This window comes from Triticum dicoccoides, chromosome 2A, assembly GCF_002162155.2.
Source record: "Triticum dicoccoides isolate Atlit2015 ecotype Zavitan chromosome 2A, WEW_v2.0, whole genome shotgun sequence".
NCBI classification, from domain to species: domain Eukaryota; kingdom Viridiplantae; phylum Streptophyta; class Magnoliopsida; order Poales; family Poaceae; genus Triticum; species Triticum dicoccoides.
Window position 1 is genome coordinate 46,956,035 of NC_041382.1, and position 10,839 is coordinate 46,966,873.

Consider the following 10,839-nt stretch of genomic DNA (forward strand, 5'->3'; position numbering starts at 1 on the left):
CCGGTGGGCTCGGCGCGACGGCCGCGGCCGACATCGCGGGCGGCGGGGGGCGGGGGGCTAGGGTTTGGTGGCGGGGGCGGGTCTGCGGTTCCGATCCGTCGAGAGGAAGCGGAGATGTGTGCGGAGGAACCTGAGCCGCGAACAGTGGTTTGCTTGGAAGAAGGGAAAGGCAGTAGTAGTAGCCTATGCCAAACTCACACGGATTCGATCTCCAAGCTACAGTAGGAATAGAACTTAATAACGCTTTTTAAAAAATATATTTTTTAAAGCTTAAAGGCATCTTATATCGGATTAACAAGAAAAACAGTACATAATATATTGGAAAAAACAACGAGATATAAAACGATAAAAAAAATTGAAAACCATAATGCTTGTTTTGTAGGTCTATCCTCGCAATTCTTTCGTGGAGGTCAAATCAAACGTCGTCAGGTAGGGAAGGAGAGCTTATTCCAATGCGCTATCACCGCCACCGCCTCGTCCGATGACGCGAGGGATCCAAGAACTAAGAAAAATAAGAACCTATTAGAACTAAGAAAAACGAAAGGGGGTGGGACCCCACTCATCTGGCCGTCGACAACCCACCGAGTGGGAGAGATGCGAGGGTCGAAGCTCCAGCGTTTGGGAGACCTTGCTTGCAGCTTGGGTTGGGGAACGAGTCACGAATATAACTCAATGTTGCTTGCCTAAGCCGGATTAACTGGCCAAGTTAGGGTATGGGACAACCCAATGTCTTTTCCACGCCGCGGTCATGACTCCCCTCCTCGATCATGTTCGACGGTTCGTCAGCGGCCAGAGGAGTGGGGATCCATCCCATTCACCTTTTAGGGTTGAACAAGTTCTTGTTTCCCCTATGCATTTTTTTTTGTTTCCTTGTCGATGTCGACGGAGTGGCGATGACAGATGCGCGTCTTCGGCTTGCTTCAGTGCTTGTAGTCGTCGGCAGGTGGTCTATGAATCTAGATGTAATTTTTATTATTTCTGGTGTTCATTGTACTGCCCTGATTGAAGATGAATAGATCGACATTTTCTCGCAAAAAAAAAACCTCTTCCTATGTCGACGATATCCGATCCAGTTGCTTACAAAGGGCTAGTGAGGGTTGGTGTTGCCTAATATGTTGTCTCTCTGCGGATTTTGGTAATTTATGTGACAATAAAGGGAAACAATTACTGGATTTTAGTGTGGCGACTTCAACCGCTTCTTCTGAGTTGTTTTGCGGCATGAGCTAATGAGCTAGTTTTTCCAACCCTTTGGACCGATGGTGAAGGATTGAAAGCCTGCGTAGTGGGGCTGATGCCTCAACCAATATTCCTTCAACATTTACTGTACATTTCATTTCTAGCACCGTGTGGCTATTGCAACAGTGTATTTTTCAAACTTTTGCGGACACATACAAGCGAAGAAGAAGATGGGCAGTGTGATTTTCGCTGTAGTTTTATTTTCTTGTCATGTTATTTTCTACTGTTTCCTTAATAATTTTCAGTTTTAAGATGCCCTTTGGGTGTCTTTTTTAAAAAAAAAAGCCACTTTGGTTGTTTCGCTTGTGCTATTCTATGTTTTTTTGAAAGAGCTACATACATGGTATACCTGGCCATCTGTCAGGCCGGGCCTATCAAAGCCCGATGCAAAAAACCCAGGCCCGAGCCCGACCCGGCCATCGGGCCTAAAAATCAGTCTTGAGCCCGGCCATCACACTAAAAGCCCGCCAGGCCTCTTCCTTACACAACAAATATGACGGGCCCGGCCTGGCCCGGCCGTCAGGCTCAAAATCTAGGCCCAAGCCCAGCCCGTGGGCAAAGCCGGGTTGGGCTTTTTCAGGCCGGGTCGGTCGGGCTGTCCGGGCCGAGCTGCCCATGGCCAAGACTAATACATGGTGACAAAACACTAAATGAGACAAAACTTCTATTCAATTATTATCCAATGATTGTGCCCTTTTTCTCCCGAACACGCTAGTATATACAGCTTGTTCAAAAAGAGAATAAAAGCAATTGGCAGTCTGCCAAACACCAAATGTCTAACTGCTGCTAAACCAATCGAGATTATTGTAGTATCATATCAAAGAGCTTGATAGCAACAGATGCCAAAAATAAAATAAATAGGCACCACGTGTAGCTATACCTGTATCATCGCGGGCAGGGCAACATACATTGAATTGTAAAGTTGAAAATTTCAAAATGACCAGCCAAACTGCAAAAGGATTGAACACGGAAATGTATTTTTATTCTGTTTCCAAAACACAACTACTTCTGTGCTTGTACCTAGCAATGCAGCAGAACATATGGTAGTTCTTTGGGCTGAGACCCGGTGAAAAAGAAACCTTTCATTCTGAGGAACGACAGGAACAAAAACCCACTTGATGCAGACAAAAAAGATCGTCGAATGAATGGCAGGCACGGGTTACAGTCAGGAGAGACCAAAGATCATTAAATCCACCGATTTTTATTTTTTTGCCTAACGTCAGTTTCGTACTTCAACTTGGTCCCATAGTCCTTCTGTACATATAGCCGCAAATATCAAAAGAACCCAACTACCATCTCCTACACTCCCTATAACTGAAGAAAAGAAAAATAGCTGCAGGCATAGGAGGATGATGAGAAAGCATAGATCGACAATGATGTTGACCTGCCACATATCAGAAGCACTATGATGGTCACCAATATGGTAGTGATCATCATGACCCCAAGTTCGGCTATGCCTGTAGTAAATACTGGGCATTAGAAAGATTATGTGGCGGTAGTGGTGACAATTCAAATGAAAGAAAGGAATTATATATAACAAATCAGCGCATGAATGACTTAGGACATTGCTCTTTATTCAAAATAACATACTCCCTCCGTCCCAAAATAAGTGTCTTGAGCTTAGTACAAATTTGTACTAGAGCTAGTACAAAGTAGACACTTATTTTGGGACGGAGGGAGTATGTTATAAATATTCTGTATGTTTGCAGATCCAAGTCAAATAGTGGGATCGGCAGTGTTGTAAGGAGATTAACACTACCATGCAAGTCCATCAGGATAGAGAAGGCAACTTAGCACGAAGTAATATTGACCAGACAACCATTCTCAACAACCAAATTCAATTTACATGATAGGCACATACTAAACAGATCCAATGCTAGCAATTTCAACACCGTATATCCTGAGAAACACTGTAAAATCAGCATAAATGGAGTAAAGTGTTATAAGTTTGTAGCATAAATGGATAAAGATAGTAAAAAGAAGCTTAGTTTCACTATAATATTAAAAATTATTTCATAATGTGTGAAAAAAGTGCATGGCAATAAACATATCAGATTTGAAATAGGCGCGTAAACAAACTAGTTTGTCTTACTCGGGATAGACAGAAGGTCTTCTCATTTTCAGTCAAGTTCTCCACAAAAACTGCAGTTTGCCCTGGGTAACCCAGTAGAAGGCATGGAAGGACAAGACATGCAAAGGTAAGCTGCACCATATGAGCAATAGTAAGTTCTCAACTAGGTGTTGGAAGTGCAACATGGAGCCCTCAGCAGTGCAAAAGACAAACTGAACTGATAGACTAGTTGAACTGATCTAACAGAGTAGCAAATCAGCAAACATTGCCTCGGATCCTCTGCAGAAAAACCAATCTTGTAAATATCTACGCTACAAACTTTACTCAATGCTTAAGATCTACTTACTTCCAACCTAAGGTAAGTAAATGTAGAATCACATATATTATGTATTGCAAAGGCTAATATCGTTCATATCGTACACTGGGTGATGAGAGTGTCCATAAAGTCCACACTATTTGTAGGGTCTATGCAACACAACATTAGAGAGGATTCTTACATTTTTCTAGGTGATGATTATTTCCAGTAATATCCTCTTACAGAATTTGCCATTAATTTGGATTCAAGATTACCCTCTCTTTACATACTTTACTAACGCAGAACCCATAGTACTGATTATTAAATGGATAGTAAATCCAAAATCACTAGAGCATCATTTGCTTGCCCTGATGTTTGACCTCTCACCTTAAGTTGAAGTAGCTTTAACTATTAACTAAGTGGCCTGTGAATATACTGGATGCTGACTCAAAATATAACAGGGGGGAAACCATTTCAATCTTTCTAGCATCTCTGCGAGGACCTGAGGTTTCAGAAATGCGTCATATTGTTGACTGATGCAAATCGTTTTGTATCTTAGTAAAACAGAAGCGTGTTTGGCTTATATCTCGAAATAATAATTTTAGCAATAATGAGTTAAATTTGTTAGCAATGAAAGGAATTAGTTCTCTTTTCCATGATGTCAAATACAGATGTACATGACATTTAATGTTAACAACAGAGGTTCCACAATATGAACTCAGCAGAGAGGATGCCTTCAAATTCTTGTGCTTGCGGTGTGCCCAATTTGGTCATCAAGCGCATTCCACGTGGCACAGTTACTGGTAAGAACAAAAGGTCTAATTATGTTTACTAAAACCACAAATGCGCTCAGCATATTTGTGAGTTTTGGAATCCTATAGGAGAAAAAACAGAAGGACACATGACAGACGGTAACAAATTTTATGTCACTCAAACAAAAATATGCACCTGAAGCAAATACATTTTTAGAGAACTTCAAATAAGTTTCATCACAACTAACACATCAACAGGTAAAAAAAAAACATGTTTCACATAAAAGGCAGCCCCTTCCTGTCCCAAAAAGACAGCAAGCCAACTTTACATGTTCCAAACCTTTGCAGACTGATTAGAACAACGAGAAATGCAACGTCATGACCACTTCACCTGACAAAAAAGATCAAAATAGAAGGTGAGCATCCTGCACTTCTAAGCATTAAGCCAGTAATACATCTTTTTATCAAGGTCATCTTCATTAACACTAGATATTCCAGCCTTCAAGCCATCTACAGCAGACTTAAACTACAGGAAAAAAATGGAATTAATACTGTGATAAGATGAAAACTGGTAACACAATACTACTGCTGAAAGCAAATATGCAATGCATCAGAAGTATATGAAACTGACATTGCTGGTGTAACAGCACCATCCGCTATCACCACAGAAGTACAAAAAAGAACAAGCATCAAAAGTAGCTTCTTCAGCATAGATGAAGTCTCAAGGTGCTCTTTGATCCACAAAGACCTCTTGAGTTCTACCAACGGTACCTTGAGCTGGAAACCTGATATACGGGTCTCAGAGAGCAGTTTTTTTTTTTTTTTGACAGAAAGACTGTAAGGGAACCCCCTACAGCATAATTGGTGCAACAAACCCAAATTGCAAGTACCGTGCCTTGAACCTGTTTGGGTGGGAAGGCATCAGCAGCCCCTTCCCACCACTAGGCTATGCCTTAGTCTGCATCTCAGAGAGCAGTTAATTAGGGAGCAGGCTAGCCTTTGCATTCCTGCATAGTATTAGAGAGTATAAAGCAAATATTCCTCCTGCCAAATATACAGAACAATCATTACTAAACATAAAGCTCAAGGAAAAGTACTATTCTCTAATCTATTTGCCCTGATGTTTGACCTCTAATCTTAAGTTGAAGTAGCTTTAACTATTAACTAAGTGGCCTGTGAATATACTGGATGCTGACTCTAAATATAAGAGGGGGGAAACCATTTCAATCTTTCTAGGATCTCTGTGAGGACCTGAGTTTCAGAAATGCCTCATGTTGGTGACGATGCAAATAGTTTTAGTATCATAGTAAGATAGAAGCATGAGTGGCACATATCTCGAAATAGTAGTTTTAGCGTGAGTGTCTTATATCTCGAAATTAGTTTTCTCTTTTCCATAATATCAAATCCAGAGGCACATGGCATTTAAGACAGAGGTTCCACAATCTGATGCAAGATGTTGAATTTGGTCATGACGTGCATTGCATGAGGCGCAGTTACTAGTAAGAACAAGTGGTCTAGTTATGTTTAGTAACACCACAAATGTACTCAACATATTTATGAGTTTCAGAGTTCCTATAGAAGAAAAACGAAAGGACTTGACAGACAGTAACTAATTTTATATTTAAGTCAAGCAAAAACTATGCACCTGAAGCAAACACATTCTTAGAGAACTTCAAAGAAGTTTAATCACAACTAACATTAAGAATATGGTCAAAAAGCATACATGTTGAACATAAAAGGCAGCCGCAGGGAGACATCCAAGCTTGAGTTGGGTTTCATTCAAAAGGGTAGTAGATATATATAGGACCCAATGCGCGTAATACTTCTGTATCATATATTATAAACTCCTATCCCAGAAAGGCAGCAAAACCATATGAACAAGGCACGTCCAACAGCAAGCCCGACTTTGAATGTTCCAAACCTTTACAGACTCGAGAACAATTAGAAACGCGGAAAAAATAAATCAAAATAGAAGGTGACTATCCTGCACTTCTATGCAGTAACACATTTTTCTATTTAACCGGTTAATATCAACCAACATATTCAAGGTCACCTTCATTAAGACTAGATATTCCAACCTTCAAGCCATTGACAGCAGTTATCACTGCAGATTTTACCGAGAGGAAAAAAAATGCAAGTAATACTGTGAGAAGACGAAAACTGGTAACACAATGGTACTGCTGAAAGCAAATATGTAAGATCATAAGACTGGGTGAAGAGAAATACGACGAACAATGCAACAGAAATATATGAACCTGACATTGCTGGTGTGACAACACCATCCACTATCACCATAGAAGTACCATAGAGAACAAGCATCAAAAGTAGCTTCTTCAGCGTAGATGAAGTCTCAAGGTGGTCCTTGATCCACAACGACATCTTGAGTTCGACCAATGGTACCTTGAGTTGGAAACCTGATATACGGTTGTCAGAGAGCAATTAGTTAGGGAGCGGACTAGCCTTTGCATTTCTGCATTTTATAGAGTATAAAGCAAACATTCCTCCGGCCAAATATACAGAACAATCATTATTAAACGTAAAGCTCAAGGAAAAGTACTATTCTCTAATCTATTTCCATTGGTATGGCATTAATATACAGTGATATCCCTTCTCCATCATCATTTCCCCATAAAACAATCAGAGTATACTTCAGCAAATGGAATTAAAATCAGAGTGTATATTACAAGAGGAAAAATGCATTGCCCTCACTCACTCATCAGCAGTACCTCTAATTAGGCTACCACTCCTCAATGCACCCTCTGCCACTCTTTCCAGCATTAATAGCTTTGTAATCCAAATTCGGGCCAAATGAATAACAACAGAGCAATCTCTCTATTTCAGTTGTAGCAGCAGCAGGCAATAAATAGAGCTAAAGGCATGAGAAAGTTGCATGTAGTAGTCTTAACAGTAGCCTTTTCAGGAAGTTACTTCCTATCCTTTAAAAAACCACAGATACTAATTCTAAGAGCATGTATACATTTTGTAAAAATTGGAACTAAACAACTGAGGTTTACAATCTAAGTCAGTGTCTTGTTTTCCATTTACATCCATATGCATGTTCCAAATGCTTGATTTCAAGGATTAAAGTGGCAAACAACTCGAGTTCCAGCAAACCAATTATAACTAGAAACTTTTACCTGATTGAGTAGCTCCATCAGAATACGCTGAACTTCTCGTCAGCCCCAGTATGAGCATCGAACCGAGCACTAGCTATAGCGTCAATCTCATCGACGAATATTATAGCCGGGGCATTCTCTTCAGCTACGCGGAATACATCACATAAATGATAGTATTATGATACAATGCATCAACAAAAGAAGTGATAAGTAGCAACCTAAGAAAAGCTTCACATAGCAATTTTTTGTGATAAACCCTAAGAAGAATATATAAACCACTACCAGAAACATTAAGAAGCATACGCAATATTACTGACAGCATCATAGGCTATATTAAGAACAGTTTACTTGCTTTGGTAATGCATACAGTAACTAAATGTTTTTTGCATGTAAGATGTATACAGAACACAAACAAAAAGATCGTATCAGATGTTAACGCACTGCTTAGGTATAGCCTTAAGTCTTAACCTTGTGTTAACAGATCTCCCAGAACACTGCAGTTCAAACAAGTCCAACTTTTTTACACTGGGAGTCTCGAGCATAAACAAGGAAACCTAGTCGACACCTAACAAAATAGGCATTGGTTACATGGTCAAAGCTTAACACATGCTATATTTTTGTAAGAACAAAAGGACAACAGAAATACTGAACGCAGAAACAAGGTTAACAAATGCATGTTACAACTATCCGCGTCTTACCTCACTCAAGTACGTCTGCACAAACTCTGAACCAGCAGCAGTAGTGTGATGTGCCACCGCTTTAGCAAGCATGGTCTTGCCAGTGCCTGAAGGACCATAGAGCAGTACAACTCATGGTGTGTCAATGGTAGCTCAACTGCCTCCTGAATTTCTTGTTTTTGGATATCACATCCTCCAATGTCCTGAACATAATCAGAACAGAGCAAATTGTTATTGACTTTCTTTTATGTGTGAAACAACTGCAGTAAGTAACAAAGATACAGACTCGATAAAAGGAAAAGTTTCGGGCATGTTATGCACACAATTTTCCGCAAACATTTTAACAATCTTGGTCAACCTTAATGATAGGAGAATAAGAACTAGGCTCAAAGCAAATCATTGCATGGGCATACAGATGCTGAAGTAAGAACGCCAGAAGTAGCATTAAACCATTTCCACAGTACTATGGTAATTTGAGATCATCTATTTATGTTCGCAAGAGTAGTTTATGATCTAAGACTAAAAGGAAATGCACCAGCAGTACTAAAATGTAGGTCAGTCTCCAAAACTGATCCCAGCATTTTAAACAGTCCCTAGCAAGAACACAAATGTGGAAGCAAGTCAACGCAAAGCTATCTTTTCTTGTTTATCAGAAATGCACCCTAATTAGGCATTCACAAAATTAAGAGCAAAGACTAGCTTGCAAACCACAAAGTACCAACACTGATACTACACATGGCAACATCAAATCTACCGAAGGTTAACTAAAATTTTGCATAGCACAGGCGTCTCACAGACGTGAACAACCCAATAGAACCTGCACGGTACAGGCAAGCCCGTTTGAGACTATCATTACATCACCGCCCAAACCAACCTAACGAACCTCAGCAACCCACTGTCAGGCCCTGTAACTGATGAAACATCCGAGGACACGAGGCACTCGGACACTTGGTGGAGATGGAGTCTCTGAAGCTGGATGTCAAAACTCTGCAGCGACAAAGAGAAGAAGACCGTAAGGAATTCTCGGATTTCTCCAAGCAAGCTAACACCAACTTCATGGTCATGCAAGGTTACTTCACAAACATGCAAGCTAGCCACCTGGATAAGCTCATCTCTGCAATAGTTACTGAGCCAAGAACATATGAGGAACACACTCCTCCTGGAAGTATCCGATTTGGGGATTTACCTGCAACACCTACTCAGGGTGCAGTGAACAAAGAAGTGCCTAATTCATCCCCAGGGCAGGGCAATGTCAACATTGCAGAGAAACCAGATCTCGCCTAGGCAATATCCCAAACACCAAGCCCGCAACGAAACTGAAGCCAATTTAATTCACGGTGGCTGCTGGGAGCGGATGGGGAGAGCTGGTGACGGTACATACCGGGACATCGGGAGCTTCGACGTCGAACGAGCCGACGCGGCCGAAGCGCTGGCGCGGCAGCGCGCCCATCTCCGCCGACACCGTCTTCGGCAGCCTCCGTGCCAGGCACAAGGCCTTGGGTACGGAGAGGAGGGGCCACGCCCCGTACGCCGCGCTCGCGGCCGGTCCATGCCGCTGCGCCCTCGAAGCAACCTCGAGCGGCGGCGCTCGCCGTCGCTCTGCACACCGCGCCACCGCCGGCCACCGACGCGCTCCCCGTCGCCCCGCGTCGATGCGGCCGAATGCAGTCGACGCCGCCCGCCAATCGCCGCGAGGCCGAACCTGCGGCCGCGCGGAAGAAGGCCGCGGCACGAGGCGCGCCGTTCGACGGCGTTGGCGGGGAACGAGCCGGCCCGCGGCGCCGGCCGGTGCGGCGGACGAGGCGCTGGCACAGCAGCGCGTCCTCCTGATCCGGGTAGCTGAACTGGCCGATGACCCAGCGCCGAGTGCGCCGTCGAGAGCAGGGCCCACGCCCCGCCCGCGGCGCTCGCCGGCCGCCCCTCGAAGCGGCCTCCAGCGACGGCGCTCGATGTCGCTCCTCCGTCGGCCATCGACGCGGACGCGGTCGCCCCGCGTCAGGTGGCCGCTCTCCGAGAGGCCGAACCGTCGGCGGCGGCACCTGGTGCGCCGATGGCGTCGATGTGGAAGAAGGAAGGGGGAGGATGGTGGGACTGGGCAGGGGCTCCGCGGCATATTCCCTCACTCTCTCTCTCTTCCGGGCGGTGCGGGCCCCGGTGGGCAGTGTCTCGGAGGTAAAACTCGGGCATCTCTCCTGGACATACGCCACGCTCCACGCCACACAGCTCCCCTCGACTGCTGGGGTGCTTGCTTGGCAAGAAAGCTGGGATTTGGTTGGTTTAATTAGGAGGGGTTTCACGTGCCGACCTGCGATGTGGACGTGCCGTAATAACTAAGAATGATTGGGTGGGCCCGCGCGACGATTCTGTCCTACGTACGTCCCCGCCAGCTTGGGGGTCCGGCCAGGATCAGGCCAGCCGCATGCATCAGATGAAACCTGTTTCTACTTTGGCCATCGGCTGACAAGAAGTGCTCAAACGTTTTTATCTTCGCCGTTGCAATTCTTTGTAAATTTATCAGTAATATTCTTGTTTGCGAGGAGTAAATTTAACAACATTTCCAATGCATGGCTGTGCTTCTAAACCTCCAAAGCAAGAGAACATGTATATACATTATGTGTGCCTACGATAAAAAAAATACAAAAAAACACAAAAATATTTTCTTTAATAATATAAGGTATCACAGTAGAGGAAT

The 10,839-nt window shown here is 43.4% G+C and overlaps 1 protein-coding gene across 1 annotated transcript; it reads right to left on the reverse strand.

The window, feature by feature from the left end:
- Positions 1-2,418: 2,418 nt before the first annotated feature.
- Positions 2,419-10,260, reverse strand: LOC119357561. Its single transcript, XM_037624472.1, has 6 exons — positions 9,529-10,260; positions 9,031-9,134; positions 8,169-8,350; positions 7,492-7,615; positions 3,329-6,768; positions 2,419-2,693 (listed from the first exon to the last, which is right to left on the reverse strand). Exons 1-3 carry the CDS (start codon positions 10,258-10,260, stop codon positions 8,290-8,292), a joined length of 897 nt encoding a protein of 298 aa, XP_037480369.1. The 3' UTR covers positions 2,419-2,693; positions 3,329-6,768; positions 7,492-7,615; positions 8,169-8,289.
- Positions 10,261-10,839: the final 579 nt, after the last annotated feature.